A 17,490-nucleotide genomic window follows, 5' to 3' on the forward strand; every position below is an offset into this window, starting at 1 on the left:
GTTGTATTCTTATGTTGTTAATAACTATGTACTGTATGTGAACTTTAAAATAAAGAAATAAAAGTAGTACAGTAGTAATCATTTTTACCGACTAAAAAAAGCCCATACCATCAAACAAACAGAGCTGTAACTTAATAGTAAAACCTAAAAATAGACTAAGGCTGCTTTCACACTGGGTCAATTTTTAAACAGACTCGGTCTGGTTCTTTTAGTTTGAAACAATGTATCAATGTGCTTGCTGTTCACACTTATCTGTGAGCAAAGGGACCGAGTTTGTCTGTTTTTTTGGTCCTTTTCCATTTTTTTTTCAGGACTGAGTCCATTTGTGTTCACAATGCAGTTTAAGTGCCCTCGGTTCGTTTAGATGTCGTGTGAACCAGAGGTTTACAATATCCTCCCAGGCATACTGAAAGATGACAGCTATTAAGGAGTGATTCCTGTTTTTAATATAGCATGTTTTAGATTCTTACATACTGATGTGGAGAAAGGACTGGGGGAGCACTTTGCTAATTTAATGAATACATGTACTGAATGCCTACAGTGGACTTATGCAGACCCTTTATTTCACCACTGAATAAATGTTAACTGCATTCTTGATTCTTTAACGTAACTGTGCTGTGACTTTTGGATTTTAAAACATGCCTAATTCTAAACATACTCTATCTAGCTAATGTTAAAAACATTACATTAATATTGCTTGTTATTTCAGTCAACGCTCCTCCCCAGCTTTTTCCTTAATATCAACTTTACACCCCTGGGGCGTTGACGTTGGCAGAATCCGATACACAGATACAGGCTAACTTCACTATAACGAATCCTTCTTATAATGAACACCCGTTTAAGAATCCCAACAGCAAGAACCAATTTTTTTCAATGCAAATTAGCCCATTAGAACGATCACATAGAGGATCAACCCAGATACAACGATCTCAGTATTGACTGACACTGAACTTTCTCCAGTGTGTTATTCTCTCAGTGAAAACAAAGACCATGGTTGACTAATTCAAAGATAACCCTAATTCAAAGATAACGCTAATTCAAAGATGACCTATTGTAGTACAAATCATGCATGACGAATGCAATCTTTGCCTGTCCGTCATCTTAACACAAACTGCAACCAGGCCACGGGCATGAGGAGCAATCTACACTGGATAGTTTTTTCGAAAGAATGCTTTCCTTTTTCATTTCTTTACTGTTTTCTTTTAAAAACAAACCTGTAGCACGGTGATTGTGTTGGTGTAATTTATATGTGGAAACGGGTTTGTTTTGTGTGCTATTTCGAGTTCTGTTTATGTACCAGGGTCAGTACCAGAGCCTGTACCACTCACCTGGTTGGTACCAGAGCCTGTACCAGTGACCTAGTCAGTACCAGTCAGTGCTCTGGTACCAGTCAGTACTAAAATCTGTACCAGTGCTCCATTTTCTGTGTACACAACAGTTTTCAGCACCAGTCGGCTTACTGTCTGTTCTCGTGCACATGCATTGCACGGCTGAAAAGTTTTCAACCTTGCACCGTGCCTGGCTTTCATCTTTGTGCTGGTTGCAAGAGAAACACTGCAATAGAGCACAAGCATGACGGGTGCATCCTCTGCCTGGGAAGGGAGCATACAGAGGGAGCAGTTAAAGACTGCAGCTCTTGTGCAGCTGCTCTTAGTAGCCCCAAAGTGGCCTAGGAGAACATGGCACATTTCCTGTTCAGTCAGCAGTGAAAGATGCCAGCCCTGTCGCGACCTGCTGAGCCAGACGCGGAGGACTCTGTGGCATCCAGATCCAACGGTCATGGAGACCCTTCAGAATGCCAGAGCAGAGTCTACATGCTCCCAATATGGTTACAAATTGGGTGTATTCCAAACCTGGTGTCAGTCACTCCACAACTTGCCCCGTGGCAGCTATACTGCAATAGCACCTTTTGACGAAGGGAAATCTCCCTCCACGCATGATGTCAACCTGACAGCAATCTCTTTCTGGCAGGACAGTTTCTGAAGGGTGCTCAGAGATCTAGGAAGGATCTTGTCTCTCGCTGGCGACTTAATGTAGTGCTACAAGCGCTTACAAAACCGCCACTTGAGCCCCTACATCCAGCAGAGCTGAAATTCCTATCATTAAAAGACAGCTTTCCTGCTTGCTATTACCTCCGCTCAGCGGGTTGGTGAAAGGCAAGCATTCAACAGCAAAAGCCTGTTTGTTTTGCGGAGGCTACGGTTAATCTCCGCACTAATCCTGCTTTTCTCCCTAAAAGCATTTCAGTTGAATTGGAGGCCTTCAATCCACCTTTGCATTCCGACAGGGAGAGAAAGTTAACATGCTCTGATCGCTTAGGGCACAGGCATATTATGTTGACCGCACCCAGAGTGGATTCCAGTTCTATTTCCAATTCCTTTTTAAAAGCAATTCCCAATTCCAATACCTTCGAAGTAATAGATGAGAAGCGGATGTCTCTCTTTTCCTACTATAACCAGAGAGAGACCTTTGATGTCTTGAAGGCATGCGATTGATTAGTGTTTATTTAGTCCAGTAAAAGGCAGTACATCTCTTCTTTGTCTATACTTCCTTCAATGGAATTCATATTTTAGAGACCTGTTATTTGTTGTGATTGTTCAGCTGCTTTCATTTGAAGACAATTTCATTGACTAACAGTGACTTCAACTGAAGTAATTTGTCGCCACTGTAAGCAGCTCATTTTAACAATACTGTAATTGCAATTTTGATCAATGTACTGGAACTGATTAAAAGAGAATAGGAATTGGAATTGATTTTAAAAAAGGAGCTGGAAATAGAATTGCAATTGAAACTGAAAAAGGAATTAACCCCAAACCTGTCCAGAACCAACTCAACAGTAAGTGTTCTCAGCCAAGACCTGCAGTCCTATCCCAGTTCCCATCACTAAGTCCAAGCCCGCCTACCTGCAAGCTGCTCCTCCAGCAGTTTAATGTGATGGTGGAAGAGCTGCTCCTGTACTCTGCACACAGATCTCTTCATCTTTTCTCTTCTCGTCACCATGTACGTGAGATTTCGAACCTAAAACAGAAAAAACAAAACAAGTTTTACTCTTGACAACATTTATCTTGCTGGTTAAAGGAAGATTTTTATTTATTATTACTTTTTTACATACATACTATATATATATTAGACACACACACACACACAGTACCAGTCAGAAGTTTGAGTACACTTGCTGGAAACTAGGTTTTTCTCATAATTGAAAATGTTTTACTTCGTATACGTTTCTGTAAATACTTGAAAATGAAAACACATGATACAATATACAAAACAAAAACAGAGTATCAAAGCAATGTTCAAGAAAATTGAAAATTGTCTCAATCTTGGATTCCTCAAAATAGCCACCCTATGCCTTAATAACAACACGAGGCATTTGGTTAACAAGTTTCAGCAGGAAATCACCCGACATGTCTTCCCAGCTCTTCTGCAGCAATTCCCAGAAATGTAGGGCACTTGTGGGTAGCTTTGCTTTGACTGTTCTGTCCAGTTCATCCCATACAGGTTCTATGGGATCGAGGTCTGAAGACTGGTCAGACCAGGTCATTAGATTGAGTTGTCCTTCACTTTCCTTCGTCGCCAGATATTTCTTGCACAACTTTGAGGTGTGTTTCTGGTCATCTTGCTGAAGAATGAAGGACTGCCTAACTAGCTGTAATCCTGATGGAATGGCATGCCTCTGAAGTATGCTATGATAGCCATGCTGGTTGAGCTTGCCATGGACTTGGTAAAGATCACCAACTCTGTCACCAGCAAAGCAACCCCAGACCATGACACCGACTCCTCCATGCTTGACAGTGGGAACCACACATGCAGAACTCCTGCGCTCACCCTCTCTGCGTCTTACAAATACTCGGCGGTTGGACCCAAATATTTTAAATTTTGACTCATCCGTCCATAAAACCGACTTCCACTCCTCAAACGTCCAGTTTCTGTGTTTTCTGGCCCAGGCAAGTCTCTTCCTCTTATTCTGCACTCTTAACAATGGTTTCTCTGCAGCAATACTTCCAGTTAGTCCAGCTTCACGCAATCTCCTCTGAACAGTTGATGTTGAAACATCTGTACCTCTAGTAGCATTTAGCTGAGCTTGTATTTCGGGGGCAGTTACTCGCCTGTTTCACAGACTTGTGACTCGAATGAACTTGTTCTCCGATTCTGAGGTCACCCTTGGCCTGCCTGACCTTGTTCGGCCCTCACGAGTGCCAGTTTCTTCAAATCGTTTGATGGTCTTGGCCACAGCAGTTACAGACACTTGCAAAGTGCTTGCAATTTGTCTTAAAGATTGACCTTCATTTCTTAAAGTAATTACAGACTTTTTTCTTTGCTTAAGTGAGCGTATTTTGCCATTTTCTGCTCCCTTACATTCAGGAATGACAAACTTGTGCCTATGCTACCTAGATTTATAGTAATCACGGACCCTCACCTGTTAACAATAATTGGTGACAAAATGTTAATTAGGTAACATGCTAGTTAACTCAGAGAACATCTAACAAAGACACTTTTATACTTAGGCCAGTGTTCTAACACCGTGTTATACACATTTCAGACTTTTAACCGACTTGGGCTTCAGACTGAAATCCCCTTGCTTTGGGTGACCATTTCATTGAAATTGACAAGATTTACATTTTCATTTAAAAATTTAATTTTTGAATGCAATTCACTTATGATTATCAGCTTATATAAGTAGACGTATCAATGAAATATTAAGTGTTTATAGAAAAGTTTATACAGTTAAAAGCATAGATAATCATGAAAAACCTGGTTTCAAGCAGGTGTACTCAAACATTTGACTGGTACTATAATAAGTATTCAGATCACAGTATTCTTCGTTTTATTTCCACATTTATTAAGCTGCTATTTACTTAAGGTCCTTTTTAATAAACACTACTGAACTGGTTTTACTGTTGCTTTAATGCTCTCTATATAGCATATTAGTGTGCACTGGAATTCAGTCCTACTGCACAACTGAAAAAGCAAACAGCTATTGCACAGCACTAAAAATGACTGCTGTACTATAAGAGCAAAAAAGAACAAAAAGTGCATCTACTTGAGTACCAAGCAGTGTAGTATTTAGAAGCGCACTGTAGTTACACTGCACACATCCCTTTTGATATCTTTTTCAACATAAGCGCATTCCATACATATTCTTTTGCACAAGCTAAGAATAACCTGGAGATAGTTTGGATTAAATGTCATATTCCCAGTGCGTGCATCCACACATACAGTGGCTCTCAAAAGTATTCACCCCCCCCTTGGACTTTTCCACATTTTATTGTGTTCCACAATTTTTTTAAAGTGAAAAATAAAATCTACAAATTGTTCTCAATTAATTACAAATATAAAATAGAAAATAATTGATTGCACAAGTATTCACCCCCTTTGCTATGGCACACCTAAATAAGCTCTAGTGCAACCAATTGCCTTTACAAGTCACATAATTAGTTGAATGGAGTCCACCTGTGTGCAATTAAGGTGTTTCACATGATTTCAGGTTAAATACACCTGTCTCTGGGAGGTCCCACAGTTGGTTAGTACATTTCCTAACAAAAACTACATCCTGAAGACGAAGGAACATTCAAAGCAAATCCGGAATAAGGTTCTTCAAAAAGCACCAATAAGGGGTAGGGTATAAGAACATTTTCTAGGCACTGAATATCCCCCGGAGCACAGTAAAGTCCATTACCAAGAAATAGAAAATATGGCACAACTGTGAATGTCTAGAACAGGCCTTCCTCAAAAACTGAGCATCCGGGCAAGAAGGGCACTAGTCAGGGAGGCCACCAAGAGGCCTATGGCAGTTCTAAAGGAGCTAGTCATCCACCGCTGAACTGGGAGACACTGCATATGACAACAATAGCCTGGGTGCTTCACAAAGCTAGCCTTTATAGGAGAGTGGCAAAAAGAGTTTGCCAAAAAGCATGTGGGAGACCCTGAGACCAAGTGGAAGAAGATTCTGACAAGACCAAAATAGAGCTTTTTGGCATCCATGCTAAAAGCGCTATGTTTGGTGCAAGCCTAACACCGCACATCATCCTGAGAACACCATCCCTACCGTGAAGCATGGTGGTGGCAGCATCATGATATGGGGATGCTTCTCTGTGTCAGGGCCTGGAAAGCTTGTGAAGATAGAGGGCAAAATGGATGCAGCAAAGTACAGAGAAATACTGGAGGAAAACCTGCTGAAGTCTGCAAGAGACCTGGAGCTTGGGAGAAGATTCATCTTCCAGCAAGACAATGACCCAAAACATACAGCCCAAGCCACACTGGAGTGGCTTAAAAACAAAAAGGTCAATGTCCTGGAGTGGCCCAGTCAAAGCCCGGACCCCAATCCAATTGAGAATATGTGGAAAGAGTTGAAAATTGCTGTTCACCAAATGTCCCCATCCAACCTGACAGAGCTTGAGCAATTTTGCAAATAAGAATGGGCAAAAATTGCAGTGTTCAGATGTGCAACGCTGGCAGGGACTTATCCAAATTGACTCATGGCTGTAACTGCTGCCAAAGGTACCTCTACCAAATATTGACTCAAGGGGGTGAATACTTATGCAATCAGTTATTTTCTGTTTTATATTTGTAATTAATTTATTTAGAACAATTTGTAGATTGTCACTTTGACATTATGGACTTTTTTTGTGTTGATCAGTGGCAAAAACTCCTAATTAAATCCATTTTGATTCCATGTTGTAACACAATAAAATGTGGAAAAGTCCAAGGTGGGGGGTGAATACTTTTGAGACCCACTGTAAGCCCTGCTTTACTAGCTTTATATGGGAGTGATTTTATCTGGAAGCACACACACCAGGGATAAGGCATTTTGATGAAATGCCCTCCTGGTTATTTTGCGCTCCCTTGATTGGTGGGTTTACAGTGTGCCCAGCTGCATGTCCCTGGCAATTTAATCACCCAACAAAAGGGAATAAATATCTGAGCACAACCAATACTGATAAACAGAGCTGCCATAATAGTATCAAAAAAACAACACTGTATTCTATAGCACTGGTCACAACTCTGAACAAAAACTTGTCTTGTTGCAAGCAATGCTTTTCCACACAGTTAAAAATGCACAATACACCTTCAACCCCTCTATCACTGGTACAGTATTTACAAAACACAGCACTGTAAAGCACACTGTATATTTAAAGGCACAGGGATAGTATTGTATAATGGTTATGGATTGGGAATTTTACTGAATACTTTAAATTTAAAATCGGTGATACAATCATTTGATTATCTACACAAAATCGGTATTATGAACTCCCAGTTACCTACCTGCTTTCTTACAACATAGCTTGATATCCCCTGACCAGAAAAATCATCCCTTCTTCAATATAAAAATAATTGCAGGTCCGACACCTGAAAGTTACAGATTTACTGCCAATTGTTGTTCTTCATTTTAATGTTTGGGATTGTGACTGACAATTCAACATGACACCAGTCTTGCCAGTCACCTTTTCAGAAACCCATTTTTATGGGGTAAATTAAAGAACAAATATCTCACCTAATCATTCTGCATTGTTAGTAAATGGATGACATTCTGGGTAACATACCTGTGGTCCTAGCTTACTGAAATTGCTTTTTAAATGCCTCTTTACAGATGCTGAAATCCTCTCTGACTTTGCAAGCACAGCCAATATCATTCTGTATATTGTTTGCATCCTCCCTGACAATTAAATCCACTGCGCCTCTACTGTTCAAAAGTCTACTTCAATGGACCTCTTGCATGGTTTTGCAACTTTTCTTGATTCTTGAAATATCCAAATTCTTTTTTTTTTTTTTTATTCAACTTGCTTAAATCTGTTCCTGGATTTCCATCATTATGCAATCTATATATAAAATAATAAAAACTAGAGTAATTTAGTTTGATTTCCTTGGTATTTCCTGCCCTGTCTCTCTTTCAATTTCTGCTTCAGCCCTGCAAGGCTACTGTAACCTAATCATCTTGGGCAGATTCAAGGCAGGTTGAAATTAGTATTAGGATACTGATGAAGTATCAGTCAGCTGTAAGTTTAGGACAATGTACAGGACTGCAATTTGACAGTGACTACAACTAATCATATTTGTTGGCTGATGTTTAAAAACAAACAATGCGATATCTCACTTGCACAATCTCCACAAAAACAGCTTCAGCCAACATAATCATTAAGTTTCAGTTTTCATTAGATGGAATAAAAAAAACACTAACTTTTATGCATGCAAAGACACGGATAGAGAAATGCCACACCGACAGCTAGAAAGTACATTAAGATGTATTTTGTCCGTTTGGAAAACAATTCCAGTTGCAGTAGGACAGGAGGCAGAACTCTGCGAGTACCTCATGCGTTCTAGCTGGGAAAGTCAAGAAATGCAAGTCTGAGGAGGTTGATAATTTCTGCATGTGCAGAAAGTAGGGCTGATGTATGAATCCAGCTGTTGATTATTAGCAGAGCGTCTGTCAGTGAAAGAGTGGAAGCTTTAACTCTGACTGGTTGGTACACATGAAGCTTTGACACAATTGTTAATAGTACTGCACAATCTAATTATTCAATTATTTTGAAATCAGGCTCTCCACAGGCAAGGGTCATTGGTGGCGACTTGACTGATTTACCAATCCAAGTGAAACTTATGCGACAAAACAACTGCTTGGATTGGTGTGGATTGCTGTCTTAAAGCAGCAGTCATCACAAATCCAAGCAGCTGTTTCTTCATTTGTTTTACTGAATGGCAAACCTGATTATCCGCACTCGATTTCTGTGGACAGTCCTATCCCAATAATCGAACCGGTTTGTGCAGCACTAGCATCAACCAAGAAAAGTTTAATAAAATTTTAAAAAATGTAATACATCTCAAGTGAAAGCATTGTGAATAATCAAGAAAGTTTGTTTCCCTACATAACTTTTTATGATTGTAGATATACTTTTTTCATCAGTGTGAATTGAAAAAATACATAAATCACCAATCAGCAGCTGCAATGTAAATATTCTTCTCTATTGCCTGTATGCTTACCCCTGTAGCTATTACCAATGAGGCTCACTTTGTTTTTAATCCAAACTGTTACTGGGCGAGTGAGAATCTGTTCAACTTTCTGGAAATTCCTTGGACACAGTTACTTTTAATAGACCTGCTAGATGCCAACAGGTTAAAAAACTGTTTCTGATTAAAAGACAATAAAATAAGTAATGTAAAAGACATCTGCAAGTAGCTACCAAGTCCAGGACTACTCATTTACTCAACTATCTCCTATTTTGCACACACTGTTTCAAGCTGCTGCTACAGTCAAGTGGCAGACAGGTCAGGAAAAGACAGACATGCTATTCTTAGAGCCAATTTCATCGCTATAGAGATGAGCCTGCAAGCACTGCTATTTCCTGGGTTAAATACTTCAAAGTCAATTACTAAGAGCCTGAGATTTCATCTGGTGCAACTGTAGGGGTTTTTTGGGGGGTTTTTTGGTGCATCTCTGCAATATAAGTCACTTCGGGAGCGAGTTGTATGTATTATAACCACGTGGATGCTTAACCATTTGAGACTGGCACTGGTCTAGCTATATAAAAAAAAATAATAATAATAATTAAAACATTAAAAACTACATATACACTGCAGAGAAACATCTGTAATTGACAAGCCCAGGACTGGAAGACCCAAAAAGCTGTCGAACAAAGATAAGCAATACTTGAAGTAATATCCTTAAGGAATAGAAACGCACGCGTTGAATTGACAACAGAACTTGCAGAAGGCACAGGTGTCGCTGTTCATCCAACAACAGTCCAAAGCACCTTTGACCATTATTCAAGTCCACTTTGAGTTCCTGTGCATATTTTAGCCTATTAGTTTTGTTCCCCTTTCTCAAGAGGTATTCTTACTGCAACACATCCTTGAAGTCCCGATTTCAAGAGTGACCTGTTGATTTGATGGACAATAACACCTGTGGCTTCTGCCAGTTCTGTTAATTCAACATTTGTCGTCTTCCTATTCCTTAAGGATATTATCTTTGAGTATTGCTCATCCTTGTTAGACAGCTTTATGGGTCTTCCAATCCTTAGATATCACACCTTGAAAATCAAGTGATGCAAGCTATTTCACTCAATGTTTTTCCTTCTTTATGCAATTCAAGGTTGTTATAGTAGAAAACACTAGTGGAGTCTGAGTAAATTGTTAATGCTCATAATGCATCAGAGTAGAAAAATGCTACATGTCTAAGACTTTTTTCACAGAAGTATAGTAAAACTGCAGTATACACAAGTCAAAGTGAAATAAAGATTGTGTCAGTAATCAGAATTTACCTCATCTGTGTTGACCTATTAGATCTCTCCTCCTCCTGACTTCCAGAAATTCTAAGCAATGGAGAATGTTCTTCCATCACTCTCAAAAACAAATACCCAAACGTCAATTAAAAACTATACAAGCAAAACTAGCTGATTTTTTGGGCGTGTATTTTTGCTGTTGTTTGTTTATTTATTTTGAAGACTGTGCGTGATCGGTCTGTCTGTAAGCTGGAACATTGCTATCCTGCCTAAAAGCCCAGCTGCTGCAGCTGTCCGGTGGGTTTCTTCCCTGTTCTTGATGCCTGGCCTTACATACCCGTTCCAGGTCTTGCCGGAGGTGTGTGAAGAGCTGCAGCCTCCTGATCAGCACGTCCTGCTCCTGCTTAGCCAGGTTGTCCGCTTCATCCCTCTTGGGAGTGATGAGCGGCTTGTTGAAGCTGGCTTTCCTCTTGAGCTTCCAGTACTGGTACATGAAGTCCACCTGCTCCTCTGGCAGCCGGAGGGACTGCGCCACCTCGCCTGCGTTGGCAAACTTGAAGAACTCCTCCTCCAGCTGCTGCAGTTTCTGCTTTCGCTGGCTCATGCTCTGCTGGTTGGAGTTCAGCACCTCTGCCTTCACCTCCCCAGCTTCCTCATCCTCCTCCTCTTCCGAGCCCCCCTCTGTCTCCGGCTTGTCACTGTGCTTCAGGCAGAAGGACTTGAACTTCACCTCGTCGTTCTCCTCCAGCAGGGTCTTCATCTCCAAGCAGCACTGGAACGCACATGTCACGTGGAAGGCAGTTCGGCAGTTCTTCGCAGAGCACTGCAAAAAGGCACATACAATAATACAAACACGGATTAATGCAAAGGAATAAAAAACACAAAAGAATTACATTATTTTTGGCAAGCAGTTGAAATTAAACTATATATTAAAAAAAAAAAAAAAAAAAAAAAAAAAAAAAAAAATTGGAAAAAGATCCCAGGATATCCTTACGTGATTAAATGTTAATCAACTACCTTTAATTTGGACACCCATTTTTTAACTTGGTTAGTTTGGTGGTCATAATCAAGGGATTGCACTGTACAATGTTCTGGTATCTCTACACACTAAATATAGAATGTGGAAGCACTGCACCACATAATTGGCTCATGTTTACTTTATTCTTAACACTGCTAGCACCCATTGTTTTCAGTTACTTTGGTGGTCTTAATTGAGGAATTTCACTGTACAATATGTGTACAACGTTCTGGTAACATGGCGTAACTAACTGAAATGTAAATTACCGAATCGTCCAGCAACACCCGAGCACTGCACCTCATAGCTGGCAAATGTTCCTATTATATACACACACACATTGTGAACCCCCATTGTTTTCTTAAACAGAAACATATAGGGGTTGAACAAAACACCTCCCATCTGTAGATGCACACACTTACGTAAATGGACTGTCCCACAAAGGTCAGGGTCATTAAACAAGTGGCAGTCCTGACAGGTGTCATTGTATCAGTATTAAATGAATTGAGTAATCATTTTCTACTGCAGTGCATGTGAACACACACATCCTGTTGTCAGCTCAAAAGAGGACATGTGCAACAATCTTGAGTGAATATGAGCACCTGTTGCTATGACAGCTGGTTCACCCAAGTTCATTCTGCAGCCCTGTGTGCTGAAGTAATATTACAGAACATTCCCAAATAAGTTACTTATACCAAATAAGACTATCAAAGAAAGAGAAGCATCAACAGGTAGTTATTCAGGTCCAATGCAAATTTAAAGCATGACAGTTTTACAATGTTCACTTAATTGTATATATGTATTTAATTCTCTAACAGGGCTTGAATCCCCCCCCCCCCCAATCACACTAAAATGAAATTCAAGCCCTGTCTAATTTAACAGGAGACTACGTCATTTCTACAGCTGTCAGAGTCCAGCTTCACTTCCCTATTTCAATCTAAGTGGTTAAGTAGGAAATTAAGTTCTTTGAGGTATTTCTCTTGGTTTGTCCTGAGTTTTGACTTGGCAATTACAAGTATGCAAGACAAAAGGAAATGCATGAGGCTTTATCACTTTGTCCCCATTTACTCATGTGTGACTAAACAAGTTTCTACCATTATAAAAGCAGCCTGTTTTTGCCCAAGTACAAGTTCATAGAATATTATTCTGTTTATACTGTGGTAATTTCAAAAAGAAAAAAAAAGTACATTTGCCAGCAGAGCATTTAGGATGCATAGAATAAACACAACAATCAAGTTTGAAGAGGTGCAATGTATTCCAGTAGTTCCTGACCTGTATGCAGGCTCCTGACTTCTCCTTGCATAGGTGACACACCAGTGCCCATCGACTGTCAGGGATGTGCGACACCTTTGTGATGGGCTCCATCTTCTCTGGGCTTCCAATGCTCACCTGCAATGAACACACACCATATTTACACTGCTTTTAGTAAGTAGTCGCCAATAACGATGCAAAATAAAAACAGATTCAAGTTTATTGGCTGTATTTGTATTTTCCTAAAATTCTTCCCCTCCCCTCCCCTCCCCCACCCCCCCCCCACCCCCCAATCTACAATTAAATTAAAGTCAGGCCCTAGAAACCCCCTAAACACTGAAGCGACATATGAACATGTAATTTACCAAACATGTATTCCCCCCCCCACCCACACCACACACACATAAACCGACGATAAAACCGAGTTCAAGAAAGTGGAGAAAAGAGGATTGCCAACAATAATGTAACTTTGCATTCTCAGTGTTATAGCAAAATGTTCCTCTGAAGTACTACAACTGACATATTAATGCACTGTGTTTGCAGTGGAAAAATGATTATTTTTTTTTTAATCTATATATACACACACACACACACACACACACACAGTGGATGCTGCTTAAGAGCAAAAAGTTGTCATTAACCAAAAGTTGCTGTTTTCAAGTGTATTTCTTATGTAACAACGATACACTGTAGTCGTACCAATGACACTGAAATACACATGTTTTAAATGTTAATGTTAAAAAATGAACATGAAACACGAAATATCCAAACAGAACTGTTTACTTCACACATGTGTAAAACAAACAGCAGGCTTAAATAGTTTTACACAACAATGCACTACAATTGTCCTTACAATGAGTAAATCAAACGTGTTGTATTTACAATCAATTCTAAAGAACACAATTTTAAAATAAGAAATTGTCATTATATTGCCCTTCGCTATACTGCAGATTAATCTTGGAGTTGGCCCCCCATTTTCACAGTCTAACTGCGCATGCCCGAGCTGCAATATACATAGGCAAATTCAATACGAATTACTGTTTTATTTCGTAATGTGCAAACAAAAATATATAAAAACAACAAAAAACAAAGCATTACTATCGTACTGCTTTCATACACACGCACTGCACAATAACAAAGCAGATTAAATATCCACTTGCTGAAGCAGTTTTTATTTCAGCCAATGAGATGTTCACATGTGGCAGTAATAGCACTAGCAACAGTCACAGGGCAGCGACGTCAACTCCCTAGCAACCAGCCTCCTATGTTGCAAATGGATTATTTCAATGCAGCAAGAAAGGAGGGGAAGACTCATGAAATTAACTGACATTAACTTAAGCTGATGAGCAATTACCCTCCGCAGTACAAACTAAAACTGTGTGCTGCTTTTTATATGAAAAGAGAAAAAAAAACAGGCTGCATAGAGGATTTATATTGCACCCTGAAGCCCCTGATAAAACGAGGGAGTGGTTGTACAGTACTTGTTAGCCTATTTGTTTTTCTATGGGTCTCTCGCTATATCGAGTGGGTGGTTATGTATCTATTTTATATATGCCAATACAATTATAAATCAAGTAACAAAATGCCTGCTCCCAAGAAGCGAAAGCCTTCTATTTAATTTACAGCAGCATCTCTCAATCCAAGTTTTCAATAACACTTTCTACTGTGCATAAAAGCAAGGTCAATTGTTTGGTACATTCTCTGAATAACATATGCTGCAAGACTTTTGAACAGCCTGTGTTGTTTTAATCAGTGCACTTTAATGCATATATTAATGCATGATTTCTTACCATTATTCAACAGTAAAGAACCTTAACGAACAGCTGGTCTACATTAAACTAGTTTTACATTGTTTCACCAAGAGTCATTTCCCTCGGGGGCAGGATGAGTTAAATACTATGTGGTTGGATTTTTGCAAGCCTGTTGTAATTGTGGTTTCTTATTATGGAACAAAGCTAAATCCTGTGCTCTGGGTGAATTTTTTTTTAGAAAAACTAAAGTTTGAACCACGGAACCAAAAGCTTCTGATTTCTATTAGAATTAGCATCCCCACCCCAGTTTTAAAATGCACTGTACCCAGTACATTAGAGTCCACATTAAACAGGCTCTGCATGGTAGCTGTAAGATTAAGGTGTTAATTTTAAATACTGCCACTTCTAACTGCATTACATGGAATTACTTACAGTACTAAAAGCTAGTTTAAAAAGACCCTGAGATTAGCTCAATCTTGCACTACAGTACCTTACCGAAGGTTTCACAGGCTTTGATAAGCACTAATCTTGAATTACCTTACCTAAAGTAACATTAGGTAGTCCAAGATTAGTGCTAACCAGGGTCTGTGTAACCAGCCATTGGTAAATCAATATTAAGAATTAATCAGGATCTGTGAAACCATCTGTAAATACAATGAAAATACAGTAGAAATAAGTGAACAGCTGAGCTAGTTTACAGATTTAAAAGGTGACTATTTAGATCCTCCGTTGATCCCCCTTACCTCTGGTATCCACAAAGCACAGCTGACATGAACCCACTTTGTTCCACTGGGTGTCGGTTTCATAGCCCCACCCTTTTTAGGGCACAGTAAACACTTGGGCTGGACGCCCAGAGCACAGGTGCGACACAACCAGCTGCCTTCAGGCACTTTGAGGATACCGTAGCAGGCCTGCAATGAAAAACACAACGTCACAATGGAATGCACTATGGCTGCACACAAGGTAGACTTCTGCCCGAGGTACACTAACTCCCGAGACACCTGTCTGCCAGGTGCATGCTTTCCATTGGAAGTGCAAATTAATAAGAAAACAATGTGTGCGAGTCAATGGTGGCAGTTACTATTCATTTAGAAATTATGCACCATTAACCCTTTGCAGTCCATTTATTCAGCACTTGTCAGGCGCATCAGGTCAAATTTATTTTTACACACGCTGTTTAAAATCATTTTATTCAGAGTAAAACAGGTTTAAAAAAAGGACAGAGCAGCGAAAAAAAGCAAAAAACTTGATTATCGCCTAATTATTTACATTATGCTACACTATTTTGATAGCCAGCTTGTAGTGGTGACATCACAACTGCCGCTTCACCAAGCTTTGAATTCAGAACATCTCACAGCAACGGCAATGTCTAACCCTTTGCAGTCCATTTATTCAGCACTTGTCAGGAATGTTGGGTCCAATTTATTTTTACATGTGCAGTTTAATTTACACACGCGGTTTAAAATACCACCCCCACCCCCCCCTCAAAAAGCTCTGCAAATGTCTGTGATATTCTTTGAGTGCTGGATGCAGAAGCAGCTCTCTCCTTTGTTTATGTCCGTGTTATCTCTGTAGCGCATGGGGCTATGAGATAACCCCTTTTTTTTTTTCGGCTCCTATCGAGCTCACTCAGCCATTGAAAGGTTTTCTCAGCTTTTTCAGGAGAAAAAAAAAACTAGAGACATGTGTTTTACATCTTTTTGATGACCCTGTCCAACATCGGACTGGAAAGGGAAAATTGCAATGTCGGGCCTGGACCACAAAGGGTTAAAAAAAAAAAATCCAGCCATTCTGGAATGCACAGGCATTCTGAACTGTGTGTGTACTATGAACATATTTTATGTATTTATTGTACTATGAAGATGGCTTCCGTTTCATTTTGCCTGCAATAACTGATCTGAATGGGAAGGTCGAGCAGTCTGACAGCTATAATCTACTGTAACAAATAGTTACAAGAGGTTTGTAAAATCATGTTCTGTTCATAAGTAAATACAAATGCACTGACAGACAATAAACTTCCCAAATAAACTGCAAATACAAAGAATTTGCAGAAGGAGCTTTAGAGTAACACAGTAAACCCTGGAGACAAGAGACCCAAACAACCACAGTACCACATTACCCAGCTCTCAAAAACACATTTAAACAAAACTCTCAAATACTAACAGTGTTCTTCAAACCTATCTTTTGTATTGAAATATCATTTTTGCAATTCTTTTTATTTTTTTATTTTACAGGGCTAATCTATGCCTGCTGCCACTTTCTGGAATACAGAGGATACACAGCGGTTCTACATGGGCACTGGAAAAATAATCAATGCTCAAGAAAGACCACAGCGCTTTGTTTATACTGTACCACGCACAATTCACATTTACTGTTTATGATAGTTTGCTACACAGTACACTCCAGTTAGCCCGTGTTTCAATAATTCATGTTTCGATTGTTTTGTGTGGTTTAATACAGTACATTAGTACAGAAATGATCTGATCTATGCGCAAGCGGGTATTCGCACACTTTATTAGTGCAGAAATCAGCGAATCTGTGTGGAAGCGAACGGTCATCACTTAATTTCATTAAATTGAGTACAGTATAGTGCAAGCCAACCGACAGTATTGTATCGTAGTTACAGAAACCAGTGACAAGGGAGCAGAGAGCAGATTTAAGACTCTTAGCCTGGTAGTCTGAATATGAAGAGCAGTTATGACAATTCAAGACTCAAGATCAGTGACTTTTTTTAAAAGCATCTCTCTCTGCAACTGAACAACACTGATTATGTACAGTATATATTTTGATCATTGTTGGGACATTATATTGTATTTGTATTGCTGCATTTTTCGAGTTTTCAATTAATAGCGCAAGGATTTCCTAAACACTGAACTCAATTTGTTACTAATAGTTGTTCACTAATTCGGGCTCAAATCGGTCCCAATCTGCATGGACTAACAGGGGTCTACTATATTCACTATTTTTTTTATGATTAACCCTTTGCAGTCCTATGTCAGACCCTTTCCCGTCCAAACGACACCAAAAAGACATAAAACACAGGTCTCTAGTCATTTCTCAGGAAAAAGCTGAGAAAACCTTTCAATGGCCGCGTGAGACCGATAGGAGCCGAAAAAAGGTGGGGCGTATCTGCACCAGAGATAACACGGATACAAACAAAGAAGATAGCTTAACTTCTGCATCCAGCACTCAAAGAATATCACATACATTTGCAGAGCTTTTTGAGATGTTAGTGATAAAATAATGACTTGAATTG

At 39.5% G+C, this 17,490-nt stretch overlaps 1 protein-coding gene across 3 annotated transcripts in view; it reads right to left on the bottom strand.

Annotated features, from left to right (window-relative positions):
• Positions 1 to 17,490, bottom strand: part of LOC121325305 (protein Jade-1-like) — a 33,950-nt gene that overhangs the window by 2,232 nt on the left and 14,228 nt on the right. For all 3 annotated transcript variants that reach the window (XM_041267751.1, XM_041267746.1, XM_041267742.1), the window contains exons 7-10: positions 14,978 to 15,145; positions 12,505 to 12,621; positions 10,555 to 11,040; positions 2,904 to 3,018 (exon numbers count right to left, since the gene is read on the bottom strand). In XM_041267751.1, the coding sequence (XP_041123685.1) occupies positions 2,904 to 3,018; positions 10,555 to 11,040; positions 12,505 to 12,621; positions 14,978 to 15,145 (886 nt within the window). The remainder of the gene's footprint in view (positions 1 to 2,903; positions 3,019 to 10,554; positions 11,041 to 12,504; positions 12,622 to 14,977; positions 15,146 to 17,490) is intronic.

The sequence above is a fragment of the Polyodon spathula genome, chromosome 1 (assembly GCF_017654505.1).
Source record: "Polyodon spathula isolate WHYD16114869_AA chromosome 1, ASM1765450v1, whole genome shotgun sequence".
NCBI lineage: Eukaryota > Metazoa > Chordata > Actinopteri > Acipenseriformes > Polyodontidae > Polyodon > Polyodon spathula.